At 39.6% G+C, this 15,268-nt stretch overlaps 3 protein-coding genes across 3 annotated transcripts; 1 reads left to right on the forward strand and 2 right to left on the reverse strand.

Moving 5' to 3' along the window:
* The first annotated feature begins 2,094 nt into the window (after window positions 1-2,094).
* On the forward strand, window positions 2,095-7,525 carry LOC141596611 (linoleate 13S-lipoxygenase 2-1, chloroplastic-like). The gene is made up of 9 exons (XM_074416815.1): window positions 2,095-2,627; window positions 3,859-4,127; window positions 4,396-4,633; window positions 4,821-5,141; window positions 5,340-5,425; window positions 5,537-5,647; window positions 5,821-6,122; window positions 6,219-6,485; window positions 6,578-7,525. The coding sequence occupies exons 1-9, from the start codon at window positions 2,267-2,269 to the stop codon at window positions 7,335-7,337; spliced, it is 2,715 nt and encodes a 904-aa protein (XP_074272916.1). The 5' UTR covers window positions 2,095-2,266; the 3' UTR covers window positions 7,338-7,525.
* Window positions 7,526-8,518: 993 nt separating this feature from the next.
* Window positions 8,519-9,224, reverse strand: LOC141594884 (uncharacterized). Its single transcript, XM_074414871.1, has 3 exons — window positions 9,042-9,224; window positions 8,711-8,935; window positions 8,519-8,524 (listed from the first exon to the last, which is right to left on the reverse strand). Exons 1-3 carry the CDS (start codon window positions 9,222-9,224, stop codon window positions 8,519-8,521), a joined length of 414 nt encoding a protein of 137 aa, XP_074270972.1.
* Window positions 9,225-13,731: 4,507 nt separating this feature from the next.
* LOC141594886 (uncharacterized) lies at window positions 13,732-14,463 on the reverse strand. The gene has a single exon (XM_074414872.1). It carries the CDS (start codon window positions 14,461-14,463, stop codon window positions 13,732-13,734), a length of 732 nt encoding a protein of 243 aa, XP_074270973.1.
* Window positions 14,464-15,268: the final 805 nt, after the last annotated feature.

Raw genomic sequence — 15,268 nt, forward strand, 5'->3', positions numbered from 1 at the left:
CAATTACTTCTCCATACTTTATACGATTATTCGTGTGTTATTCCTCTTATGCGGTGTCCATGTGGTTCTTATTCTGCAAGTCTGTAGTACACTGGAGGCGGAGACGTCGTGTAATCCTGGAGGTTGAATGCCATTAAATCCGTGTGTAACAGTATTTGTAGGCATAATCACTTTAGGACAGTGATTTTGTTTACGTCAAACTCCTCAACTTATCTCTTTTATCCCCATCATAAGTTTTATGAATTTCATTTCTACATAAATCGTAATTGTGTTACTCCGTATTATTTACCTTCTGATATATGAATTGTAATTTTGGTATTAGTCATATATCCTACATTTGAATTTTGAGGAATGTACCTTGCAGTAGCTAGAAATAATATTTTGGGATAGCAAATTCCTATCATTTTGTTTTATACCTATGCTAAGGTCCATATTTAAGAATTTTGGGTAGTAAAGATTGATAATTTTAACCATTTTTGAGAGATTTGGGGTAGCGAGTGGTACCTTTACTACTAGCCAGTTTTCCCTAACTTGCTCAATCATATGAATTTTGGAGAGTTACGTAACATTGAATTTTAGTACAATCTTGTTTGGCCAATTCTTGGAAAGACCACAAATAAAACGAGCAAAATTTAAAAGTTCCATCCGAAATGTACAAGACATACAAAAATCACCAAGAAACGAACAATAATCCTTGTTATGAGCTCATGCTTAATGTATTTTAGACTTTTTTTTTTTTTTTTTTTCAAATGAGTCACCATGGCAATACAATATTGAAAATCGGGAATTCGAACCTAAAACCTTTTATCCAATCTACCTTCTTCTTAACCACAAGTCTAAGACCTCTTCCTTATATCTTCCACTTTCTTTTTGTCAAATGAGCCACACAAGGGCAATACAATATTGAGAATTGGAGATTCGAACTTTTTTGTTTTTACGATATGATATTTTGTACGATATGTTATTCTGTATTAAGTGGCGGAGTAAGGATTCTCCGTTAAGGGGGCGAAAAATTCCAGCAGGGGCGAACTAGTAATGCATTGCCATAAAGTAAACCTCAAAATTTTTTAAAAATTTTAACTAAGAAATTCGAAAATTTCCAATATCCACCCTGCTAGCCCCTCTAAATCCGCCACTGTTCTGTACTAATCTTGTTCTTTTGGCCACACAATATGCTTATGTGATATGGGTCATTTGATTCGTTATGGTTAGAGATAATGTACGTATACACTCCCAGCCAATTAAACTTGCCATAACCATTTTCGCAGCCAAAATGTACGTGTATTCCTCATTATTTATGTATACCACTCAAAATCCATCGCCTCGTAATAATTTGAACAAGATTATATTTGGTTTCGTCTAAAAAATTAAAACAAAAGAAAAGAATTTAATGATTCTTCATAATAGGATTATTGGCACAAAATGTTGTGATGGGATCCAGTACCTTTGTGCTAGTATTACAAATTGTTGCTTAAAACGACATATCCATTGTAATAGTAAAACAATCTGAATAGGTGTATATTAATAAGGGTAGTTGTCTAGTAACCAAAAAGTTCAATCTTATTGTTAAAAAGTGAACATTTGAATACGTTTTACCATTAAAACATCTATTATGGTCTTAAGTTATTATCGTCTTAAGCGAGACTATCTGTAATATTGTTGGAATGCCCTACATAAGAGCCGAGGAAGGTCCCCGCAGTCCGCAGACCCCGCATATGGATAATAAGTAGCTTAAACAATCGAAACGTGTAATAGCTGTACTATTTGTGGTAGAATTAATGATATGCCAGGAACGGTGGTCCAGTTAGAGGGGGTTAGCAGGAGTTCTCGTTCCCGTTGAGCGATGAAAATTTCAAATGTTTATTTAAAATTTTTAAATTTTTTTTCGATATTTCCTTGCACTATTACCCGTTCGTTTTTGCTAAAATAATTTTTTCCACTTGTTAAATAATTTTTTCCACTCGCTAATTTAAATTCCTGACTCCGCCACTACACACGAGTAATGTCAACATCCAACATCTATTTTAACTACAAACACTTCCTCGATTATCACATGTTTCAGTACTTTGTACAGTAAAATATCCAAGTTAGGACACTCTACAAAACAAATCAAAATTGGTAGCATATTCCTCCCATGTTCAATGCTCATCTATATAAGACGAGGTTCACACATCTTCTTAACTCATCATCCACACATACATACATACATTCTTAATAAAAATACATAATTTACTAATAATAATAATTCACATATTAAACTAAAAATATGTTAAACTCCGCCATCCACAGCATAAACAAAGACTACTCGTTTCTATGTTCTGGGTACAAACCCTTCGTAGTAAACGGGGGAAGTGACCGGAATATTGTTAAGCCGAAACATCTGCATGTAGTTTCTAGGGCACAAAAACATTCACAAAAAAGCATTAGGGTAAACGAAGTAGCAGTAAGTAATAATATTGAAGAAGCTGAGAAAGATGGTGTAGTAAGTTTAAAGGCAATAGTAAGTGTAAAACCTACTATTGCAGGTGTTTTCTCAAATCTTGGTCTTACCCGAGGCCTTGATGATATTTCGGATTTACTTGGTAAATCTTTGTTACTCGGACTCGTTAGTGCTCAACTTGACCCAAGTAAGATCCATCGCACCATCATAATTACATCACTTTAATTTACCCTAATTTTTATCGGTTAGTCCACAAAAGTATTTGTCTTAGGGCTTGCCCGTAATCTATGGAATAATCGGGGATAAATTTTATTTGGGTGATAATTATTGGAGAAATTAATTACAAGGGTAATGAGTTCTTTGATGATAGGTTTGACATATAAGAGTAATTGATTACTGAGGAATGTTTTACTCCCTTAATCATTACCGGAGGAGGGTGGATAATGTATTGCCCCTCTATGAGGGTAATAGATTCGGGAGGTGAAAAATTTTTCTCATATCAAACATGAAAAATTCACCTCACATATCACTCCCCTATTCATTCCCCCTCTTTTACCTTCAATCTAAGCAAGGCCAATAATAGACTTTTATTTTATCTATATAATAGTTGATCCGTTTTTGTCTTTAAAATGGATCAACCTCTTAAACTAGAATTTGTGAATTTTTATAGGCCACTTTAGTTTTTGGCTCTACTCAGTATACCATGCATATTTATTAGCTAATACTGTATAATTTTCAATGATTTATTTTTTTGCAGTATACAACTGGTTACCTATAAAATATAAAACTTGTTCAATATGGTTGAACTTCGTTATAAACACTAATTAATCGTACTCTTATATAAGCAAGTATCCAAATATGGCACACGTTAGAAAACCCAAGTATTAATGGTAAATTGCTACAAATGATGACTTTTGGATAATTTTTCACAATCTATGAGGTATTGTATTCAACTCAATCTCTGGACTCCAATCAACAAAGTATCTTAAAATTTCGACATCAATAAAATCTCCATCAACTTATTTCTTCAAATTTGTTGCATTAGTTACTTAGCTTGATTGTAACAAATTATCAAAATTGCATTTACGATAATATCCTTTTTCAATAAATCATTTTGAAATTTGAAAGTTAAGAGGGAAATCAAAATGACAAGTAATTTACTAAAATAACCTAAGTGAAAGTGAAGATAACTATTATCTAATGACGCTATCTCATTTTTATTTATAATATAAAGTAGGCTCCATCTTGACTAAAACGAAAAATAAAAGAACGTAGGCTAAGAACTCACCATACTCTTCATGAATGTGACTTAATTAATCCCATGCATAACTATATATTTAAACTTGATAGATAATAAGTCTTGTATGAGGCGAATTCATCTAACGTGATTACATGTGTGCGGACATAATAATGGGAAGAGGTGGGAAAGGAGAAGGCAACAATAAAAGCATATGCACATCGGACGAAGAACGAGGAGGGCGTGGTGAAATATGAGGCGGAATTTGAGGTACCGGCATACTTTGGAGAGGTGGGCGCAGTGGTTATCGAAAATGAACATCACAAAGAGATGTACGTCACCCAAATACTCATCCATGGCTTCATCCTTGGTCCTCTCCGTTTTACTTGTAATTCTTGGGTGCACCCCAAATCTCAATTCCCTCATATGAGGATCTTCTTCCCCAATAAGGTTAACTTCCTTTTCTCTTTTATTATTAGGCTTCCTCGTACAGTCGTACATAGTGCTTAATATTCTACTTTAAAATGAAATGGGAGGGCGGTAAGATTTGAACTTGTGGGCTGTAGCCTTTTAGTCACATGACTCTGATACCATGTAAAAATGTCATCTCAACCAAAAGCTTGCTTAAACTGATAGTTGGAACCCCGGCCGAGATCGACTTTATATGAAAATTATAACGTTGTTTAATTATACATGTGGTCCATGTATGATGCACCAGTCATACTTACCGTCACAAACTCCAAGCGGATTAAAAAGAATGAGGGACAACGAACTGAAGAATATGAGAGGTGATGGGGAAGGAGAACGCAAGTCCTTTGAAAGAGTATATGACTATGACACTTACAATGACCTCGGAGAACCGGACAAAGATGCTGACTTGGCTAGACCCGTCTTGGGTGGTCCGGACCTTCCTTATCCCAGACGTTGTAGAACTGGCCGTCGTCCTTCAACCGCAGGTACCATATATACCATATTACATACTTTTGCTTTTATATATTCTATCCGTCTCAGTGAATGGTTTCATTCTTTGTATTTAGTGAGGAGGAAATAAAACAAGCGTAAACTATGATCGACGAAGGAGTATAATTATACATGATTCACCAATATTAAGTTCGCTACTACTTGTAATATCAATTATCACAGATCCTCGGTCAGAAACAAGGAGTGTTTCCGTGTATGTACCAAGAGACGAACAATTTTCGGAAATTAAGGGGACAACATTTTCAGCCAAGACGGTTTACTCCGCCCTACATGCTGTCATACCATCACTCGAGACTTTCATTCTTGATCCTCAGCTTGGCTTTCCACATTTCACCGCTGTCGATTCGCTTTACAATCAAGGAATTAGCCTACCTGCTCTCAAACAACATGGCCTTCTCACTTCTGTTTTGCCTAGACTTGTCAAAGCCATCCATGACATTGAAGAGCATGTTCTTCGATTCGAGCCTCCCGCTATCTTTGATCGTAAGATTCTTATCCTATGTCATCCATAAATAATGCAACTACCTTATGAGAATTTTAACATGTCAGGCTAAGGACCTTTTTTTTTTCGGCTGAAAAAAGTTAAACCGCATGATTTGAAATGAACTAATGAATGAAGTTGAGCTGAATTGAACCCAACTGAATAAAACTACTAACTTGTTTCGATTCGTTATTTTTCAGGGAATAGATTCTCCTGGTTTAGTGACGAGGAGTTTTCGCGTCAAACGCTTGCTGGTCTAAATCCGTATAGCATCAAGTTAGTCACGGTATGATGGCATGATATGTACAACTTTGCACACTAGAATTTGAAATCGCGGTCGACACAAATTATGTTCTTAATAATGAACATCTAGGTATAACCAAGACTAGTTTTGCAGGAATGGCCTCTGAGGAGTAAATTGGATGCGAACATTTACGGTCCCCAAGAATCCGCTATTACAACGGAGTTGGTAGAGAAGGCCATCTTAGGTTACATGACGATGGATGAGGTTAAATCAATCATATACAACCAACTCATATTGATTACTACTCCGACTCAACAGATTCTTTACATTTTATTAAAATATTCCTTACAAATGAATAAAAGCGTAAAGAATCTGTCGAGCCAGAGGGAGTATATTATTTGATTTCTGAGCCAAATTTACATTTTCATTACGTGCAGGCATTGAAACAAAAGAAGTTGTTTATGCTAGACTACCATGATGCATTTTTACCTTATGTAAACAAAGTGAGGGAGCTTAAAGGCACAACTTTGTATGGGTCGCGTACCTTGTTCATCCTTAGCGAAGATCAAACTCTACGACCTCTAGCCATCGAGCTAACACGACCACCAAGCGAGGGAAAACCGCAATGGAAGCAAGTTTTTACTCCCAATTGGGACGCCACGTCATGCTGGCTTTGGAGGCTTGCTAAAGCTCATGTCCTTGCCCATGATGCCGGATACCATCAACTTGTCTCTCACTGGTATAATTAATAATACTGCCTTCATCCCGGTTATTTGTTTACCTTTCTATACTGGGAAACTTGCAACAAATAGGCTGAACATATGCATTATTGCAGGCTAAGAACTCATTGCTGCACAGAACCATACATAATTGCAACAAATAGACAATTGAGTGCAATGCATCCAATCTATAGGCTGTTGCATCCTCACTTTCGGTACACTATGGAAATCAATGCGCTTGCTCGAGAAGCATTGGTTAATGCAGGTGGTATCATTGAGAGCTCCTTTTCATTTGGGAAGTACGCGCTTGAGCTGAGTTCTGTGATCTATGGTTCCGAGTGGAGATTTGATCATGAAGCTTTGCCAGCTGACCTTATTAGCAGGTAAATTGTCTTTCTTGTCTCCGTCCTAACTTTTGAAACTCATTATTTGTACCAAGAGACACTAACTTACCAAATTTGTGTCATGGGAGTAGAGGAATGGCGGTCGAAGATCCAACAGCTCCACATGGACTAAAACTACACATAGAGGACTATCCATTCGCGAATGATGGGCTAGTCCTATGGGACATCCTTAAGCAATGGGTGACAGATTATGTCAATCACTACTACCCTAAATCAAGCCTAGTCGAATCCGACAACGAGCTTCAAGCATGGTGGACGGAGATAAGAACGGTAGGTCATGGCGACAAGAAGGACGAACCATGGTGGCCTAATCTCAAGACCACACAGGACCTTATTCATATCATTACGACCATGATTTGGGTGACTTCGGGCCATCATGCCGCAGTTAATTTCGGACAATATGGTTTCGGAGGGTATTTCCCTAACAGACCAACCTTAACTAGAACAAATATGCCTACAGAAGATCCCACTGATGAAGAATGGAAATTGTTCTCTGAAAAACCAGAGGCAGTACTCCTTAAATGTTTTCCTTCTCAAATACAAGCAACACGGGTTATGACGATATTGGATGTGCTTTCGACTCATTCTCCTGATGAGGAGTATATAGGGGAGAACATGGAACCAGCATTTGAAGAAGAAGGCGCGATTAAGGCGGCTTTTGAGAAATTTAGTGGGAGACTAAAGGAGTTAGAGGGGATTATTGATGAGAGGAACAATAATGAGAAGTTGAAGAACAGGAATGGAGCTGGTGTTGTGCCTTATGAGTTGTTGAAGCCGGTGTCCCCGCCCGGTGTCACTTGTATGGGAGTTCCTAATAGCATCTCCATATGATCGCAAACATATACATACCTGCAAGATTTAAAAAAAAAAAATACATGCATACCTGCAATTTTAATTTTGCAGGCAACTTTTTACTTGTGTCATTATAACCTATTGGGTCTATGACTCCTAAGATCATATACGACTATACCCTATGAGACACTTCAAAGACTTAAGAAGGTTAAATTATATTCGTATCATTTACCATGTTCAACAGCCCAAGTACAGTTTTGTCTACCTATTAGGTAAAATCCTGGAATAAACAATCTCCGTCTTTCGAATACGAATGTTTGAACCACAGCCCAGATCTGCCAGGTCACCCATCGCAACAGGCGCCCACACCGCCAGTGGTAGACCGCAGCCTTGCCACCTAAGCTCCGCTCATCGCAACGAGCGAACCCAGATCATTGATGTGCACATCCCCCTCGTGACAGGAGCCACAAGGAGCGAACATGGGGGTGAAGACCATCTCCCGACAATAGCTTCACAATCAATACTATCAATGTCAATAATACCACAATAATTCACACCAATGATAATCACACAATGCCACAACAACTTATAATCAATCATATAGAAGAACTGAGTAGGGAAACCCTACATGACTAGCAAATCCGACAACCAAACAATAATCAATTAGAATTGCTCCTCAACGAAGTCGTCACCTAATAAATATACACAAACAATACTAATATCAAGATCTATCCCCAAAATAACCATTTCCCCTAATCGCCCAGATTAGGGTTTAACTATCCCTTAACAACAACAATACAACTCGATTAAGGACGATAAAGACATACGACACGATAGGCACGGCCTTACGGACTCCAAACGCTCCACAATCCACCCACACTTGCTTACGAGATGATTAAGATGCTTAAGGAGATGTTTAGAAATGTTTAGGTTTGTAAAATGACGATTATGAACTGATAATATGATTTTATAACCCCTTAATCATCTTAACCAAACCGCGAATAAAACGTCTCCAGACCGGACAATCGATTAAGTACTTGAGGTACTCGACCGAGTGTCACCTAACTCGGCTGAGTACACCTAAGGCAGTAGCCTGCCTAAAACGTTTAAGACACCTACTCTATCGAGTCTGACCCACTTGACCGAGTACCCAAGGACCAGAAAAGTGTAATATTATAGTCTTCCCTCCTTAAAAATAACTTCGTCTCCGAAGTTCAAACTCATACCTGATAAAAAACATAAACACAACCGACACAACACTAACCAACACCAACTAGTACCCAAATTATAACCAAAAGACAAAATATAACACAAAGGTACTACTAAAACTGACTTCTATTATCCCAAAAACACGCGCGATCCTTTCCTACCCCCTTAAAAGAATAAGGTTACGTCCTCGTAACTAAGCATACCTGACTAAAAACATGTGGATAACGCTCCCTCATTGCTTCCTCCGGCTCCCATGTAGCTTCTTCAACATTATGGTTAGACCATAACACCTTAACCAAGATGGTTTCACCGTTTCTTATCTTGCGCACCTTACGATCCAATATTTTCTTTGGCACTTCAACATAAGTAAGCGCTTCATCGAGCTCAATATTCTCCACCTCAAGCACATGAGATGGATCACTCACATACTTTTGAAGTTATGACACATGGAACGCATGATGCACCCAATCAAGAGTTGGTGGCAATGCTAGCCGATAAGCCACTTCACCTATCCGATCCAAAATCTCATATGACCCTATGAATTTCTGGCTCAACTTCCCTCATTTGCAAAACCTCATAATGCCACGCATAGGTGACACTTTCAAAAGAACTTTGTCGCCCACTTGGATGTAGATCCGTATAACTCTTTTGCCGATCCTGAGTCGCCTTCATATTTTGTCGAATCAAATGTACTTGTTCAATCATATCTTGTACCATCTATGGTCCTAACACCATAACTTCTGCGCTATCATCCCAACAAGATGGACTTCTGCATTTTCTCCCATATAGTGCCTCGAATGGTACCATCCCAATACTCGTGTGATAGCTTTTGTTATATGAAAACTCAATCAAGTCGAGTCGATCTTCCCAACTTCCACCAAACTCCATCACTCAAGCTTGTAACATGTCTTCTAAGGTTTTTATGGTCCTCTCAGTTTGACCATCTGTCGCAGGATGGAATGCCATACTCATCTTTAAAGTAGTTCCCATCAGATCCTGTAACTCTTGCCAAAACCGCGATATAAACCTCGTATCTCTATCAGATACAATATCCTTTGGTACCCCATGCAGTCTTACCACATTCTTCTTGTATCCATTAGTGAGCTGAATCTTACTCCAAGTATCTTTCATTGGAATAAAATGAGCTGACTTTGTCAGACGATCAACAATCACACAGATCACATTATTACCTTGCTGAGTTCTTGGTAATCCCACAATAAAGTCCATAGAAATCGACTCCCATTTCCACTCAGGTACCTTAAGTGATCGAATCTTACCTTGCGGTCTCCGCTGCTCCCCTTTAACTCTCGGGTAAGTCAAACATCTAGCGACGAACTCAGCTGCCTCTTTCTTCATTCCGGGCCACCAAAATGTCTTTTTCAAGTCCTTATAGAGCATGTCACCTCACGGATGTACCGAATAGGGAGTGCAATGAGCCTCCGTCATAATCAGTTTCTTCAATTCGGTATCATTAGGTACACACCACCTCCCATCGAATCGGACACTCCTATCTGTATGGATCGAAAATCTCGAAACATTACCCTTCTCTACTCCAATTTCCACTCCTGAATCTTGGGATCAAGAATCTGTTTCTATTTGATGTCATCATAATGTTCGGGTTCTATAGTCAAATCCTTAATGACATCTCCCTTTCGAATCATATGGATCCCCATCTTAGTCATTTCATCTTTCAATTTCCTCAATGACATGGCAGTGCATAACGAATGCACACTCTTCCTACTAAAGGCATCTGCAACTACATTACCGTTCCCCTCATGGTAGATAATCTACATATCATAGTCACCAATCAGCTTCATCCATCTCCTCTGATGCATATTCAGCTCCTTCTAAGTGTAGATGTACTTCAAACTCTTATGATCTGAAAACACCTTAAAGGTCGTCCCGTATAGATAGTGCCTCCAAATCTTCAGAGAAAATAAAATTGCACCCAACTCCAAATCATGGATATGATAGTTCTCTTCATACGGCTTCAATTGCCTCGAAGCATAGGCAATGACTTTCCCATTCGGCATCAAGACACACCCCAATCCATTCTTCGAAGCATCAGTATAAACTTCGAAGTTCTCACTTCCCTCTGGCAAAGCTAGGACATGAGCTGTAGTCAAACGTTCTTTTAAGGTTTAGAATGCCGTCTCACAACTCTCGTCGCATCGAAATCTGGTCTCTTTCCTCATAAATGTTATCATAAGCCTATCAATCTTGGAAAAATCTTTCACGAACCTCCTGTAATATCCAGCCAAACCCAAGAAACACCGAATTTCAGCAACATTCTTCGGTCCTTCCCAGTTTGACACTGCCTTGATCTTAGTAGAATCCACAGCTACACCATCCTTTGAAATCACATGGCCCAGAAAGGCCACCTTCTCCAACCAGAACTCACATTTGGACAACTTGGCATATAATTGGTTATTGCGCAATGTTTGCAAACCCAACCTTAAATACTCCTCATGCTCTTCCTTAGTCTTGTAATAGACTAGGATATCATTAATGAAAACCACCACGAATCTATCCAGAAACGGACTGAAGATCAGGTTCATAAGATCCATAAACACCGCTGGCGCATTTGTCAACTCAAAAGGCATCACCACATACTCATAATGACCATACCGCGACCGAAAAGTTGTCTTAGAAATATATTCATCCGCAATCCTCATACTACTATCCTTCTTTTTTACTAACAAAACTGGCGCACCCCAAGGTGATACACTAGGTCGAATGTATCCCATATCCAACAACTCGTTCAGCTGTTTCTTCAACTCTTCCCGCTCATTTGGTCCCATACGATATGGAGCCTTAGATATAGGTCACGTCCCTGGTTTAAGCTCTACACTGAATTCAATGTCCCTCTTAAGAGGTAACCTTTATATCTCCTCCGAAAAGACATCGTCAAACTCACCCACAACCGGTATCTGTGTTGCTGATGGCTCCTCCACGTGAGTATCCCTTACATGGCAAAGGATCATCAGATATCCCTTCCTCAAACATGACTTTAAAGTCATAGCTACAATCATCTTGACCTTAGGTTTCACCACAAACCACCGATATGACACTTTAATTCCCTTGAGACCCTTCAAAGACACCTTTTTCTAACGTCAGTTTATCTTAGCCTCATACTTACCTAACCGGTCCATCCCAAATATAACCTCAAACCCATCCATAGGGAACTCAAGTAAGTTAACTGGTAAGTCTACTTGCCCAACCACCAGAGACACCTCTTTGTACAACTTATGACATGACACCGACTCCCTCGATGGTATAAACACATTATCTTTTACCAACTCAAACTCCCCGAAACCCATTGTTAAAGCATGACCTCTAGACACAAACGAATGGGTTGCCCCTGAATCAAACAAAACGAAATCTGGTTTATGATTAACAATAAAAGTACGAGTGATGACTTGCGCATCATCCTTAGTCGCCTGTTTACCCATCATAAACAGTTTACCGCTACTCTTTTGACCTCCCCCTTGCATCGTATTCGCCGATGTAGTAGGTTTGGCCGCCAAATTCTGGTTCACAATGTTGTTCGGGCGCTGATAAGATCCACCATTGTTGTCGTTATAGCCGCCATAGTTGTTTCTCTGTCCACCCTGACTATTCCATGACCCAGCTGGCCTGTTACTCACCATACTCTGACTCGAAGCCTGCGAATAATTGATAGGTCCATTTTATATAAATTTTAACCCCCTATTTTAGCTCTATTTTACATGTCATTTGCACTAATGTTAGTGTTTGTGAGCTAATTCCGTGTTCTAGTTGTGTTTGCTTGTTTTTCATTGTGTTTTGTAGGAAATTAAGCTTTTAGTAGCTTTTTCCCGGCAAAGTAGCAAGTACAAGAGTTCACGAGGGTAATGAGAGCAAGTCTTGATCATGTAAAGGAGTTCCGGGAAGTATAGGGGCATTTTGGGAAGAAATTGGAAAACCCGAGAAAAAAGGAAACCATTCTTGGTTGGTGGATATGTAAAGAAATGAAGTCTAAGTGAAAAGCCCAAGCCATATGCATGCATTGGATGCCAAAGGATGCCTAAGATGCCTTAGACGAACTCTTAAACATAGTAGCATAGGATTCCGCATCACCATAAAGCAAGGAGTTAAGACGGAATTAAGGCAAAATCATAAAAACCCACGACCCCGACCGGGGTGGGGTGGCCCGATCGGGGTTACCTCTTTTTATGATGTTTACGTTACTCCCTTCACCCCTATATAAAGGGTGTTGATCCGGGACCTAAGACACACCCTTCTACACCACTTTCATTCTCTCATTTCAGTTCTTAGTTTAGGTTAGATTAGATTTTCCTTTAGCATTTCCATTATGTTATAAATAATTTTATTCAAGTTATATACAATTTACATTTCAAGTTATTTCCATTTGTTCTATCTTTTTCTTCATTTCCAAGTCCATTCCCAATTGTTAAGGTAATCTTATTTCCAATATTGTTTTGTTAATCATTTTCCATTTACAGCACTAGTTAGTATGTTTATCTTTACCATTTCATATGTCATTAGAATAGTTTTCATTATGCATAAGTAATTCAATTGTCTAGGGAATAAGGGAAACCATGCATAAGTAGTTCTTGCAATTGTTAAACTAGGATGTTATAATATTATTTCATTGTTTCTATCACATGTTTGTATTGTCACGATTAATCTTTGTTTAATGATCATAATCATTGATTAAGTTTGTTAATTCATTCTATAAGTCGAGAGGCACGGAATCAGATTAGACTAAGCATGTGTAGTAGGATGATCTAGTCATAAACGAGAGTTTCTCTAGGACCTGGACTATGGTTGACACTAATATCGAGAGATGGGTGTCTCTAAGCCTAAACAATTAACGATTTATCAACTCCTATGTTTAATTTGAGCATTTACATAATTTGCATCTGTAACCCGACCTCCCTAGACTATTTCTTTATCATTATTGTTTTCTTCCATTATCCAACCAACCAATCATACGATAATTGACTCAAGATAAAATTCACTCCATAACAACTAATTAACAACTACCGTCTCTCTGTGGATTCGACCCATACGTACTACATTTATTTGTGTCTAGGGTATTTATTTTTGCATAGGTGTGCGATAGCCTATCAATAATTCCCCTGATATGATCGCTGGAAGCCTCCTCCCCTAGCACTCTTACAATCAAATCTCTTGTGGCCTATCCCGCCACAGTTGAAGCAGTGTAAGTTAGAGTTATCACTCATACTCCGACCACCTCTTCCCCCAAATTGAGATCCCCCATTAAAGCCAGACCCACCAGAATAAGCTCTAGCCTGGTTGTGGTTACCACGCTTGAAGCTTGACTGGTTACCACCTTCACTCTCAGCCTTTCTTTTCTCACTTTCCTTTTCTTTGGCCTCCTTGGGCATGTCAACCAACCTCTCAGAATGTCCCGCTCTCTCTCGTAAACCTCCTTTAAGTCAGAGATCACCCCAGCACATAGCTTCTCCATAATCTTCCGCGATAACCCCATCTCGAAACGGAGAGCCAGACTCAGTTGACTCAGCTCAATGTCCTCTGTATTGTGCGACAGCTCATTGAAATTGTGATAGTACTCAGCCAAGGTCACACTATCAGTCATATCAAAAGTGTCAAACTCGGCCCTCAACTTGCTACGGATATGCTCCGGAATGAAGTGATTCCTCAATTCCTTCTTGAACTCCGCCCAAGGAATTGCGAGTTCACCTATGCTCTTGTAATACTCACGTGCAGCCTCCTTTTCACGGTGCCACCACACCCCAGATTCTACTCTCAGATAAAACACAGCCTGTTCCACTTTCATGTCATCCGGACAGTTAACAACTTCCAAAACACTTTCCATCTCCCGGTGCCAGTTGTCGAGCAATTTGGGCTCGCATGTGCCCTCATAGGTGGTAGGGTTGAATCGGGAAATAGTGGTGCCCATTCGGGATGCATCAACAAATACTTCCATTCCCTTCCCTACATTCCTTAGGGCCTCAGTGAGTGCGTGCCTCTTGTTGCTCGATCATTCTAGAAATGTCATCTACGCTTATCTCAGAGGCCTTGATGTACGCTGTAGACCTCTTTGGTGGCATGTTGAGCTTCAAGAACCCAGACAAATGTAAGCACATAGCCAACGGCTCAAAATAAAAATCAAGTCCGCCAAATAGGTACTCGGTCGAGTACAGAAAGGTGCTCGGTCGAGTACAAGCCACTCGGCCGAGTGCTCAGAATCTAGTAACTGACCAAAATATCACATAAACCATGCTCGGTCGAGTACATCGGGTACTCGGTCGAGTACTCCCTACTCGATCGAGTACTGACTCTGCAAGGCCGAGTGGTCATGTTCCAGTAGCTACTGCCATAATCACAAAAACCCTTACTCGGTCGAATGCTAGGATAGTCGATCGAGTACCCACTACTCGGCCGAATCTTCAAAAACGGTTATGTGGACACAACCACCCGCGCATCGCGCACCCGCGTAGCGCACACCCGCGCGTTAGTTTCGAGGCGGCGACACTTCTCCCACGGAACTCCGGCTCGAGCCAAAGCACGTCATGGGCCGTTACCGATTTGTAAGGGATTGAAACCGATGAAAGGTTTGACAAGCCTGCATTTGTGGAGTCGCCACCAATTTTTATGGAAAATTGGAACCATTCGAATACTTCATGCCATGTCAAGACACAAAGTAGTGACATGAACACCAAGAAATTCGTTACCCTTAGTATTCTATGTCTGGAATGACTCTTGCGATGCTAATTAACACGAGTGTTCAC

Source organism: Silene latifolia, chromosome 8 (genome assembly GCF_048544455.1).
Source record: "Silene latifolia isolate original U9 population chromosome 8, ASM4854445v1, whole genome shotgun sequence".
Lineage (NCBI taxonomy): Eukaryota > Viridiplantae > Streptophyta > Magnoliopsida > Caryophyllales > Caryophyllaceae > Silene > Silene latifolia.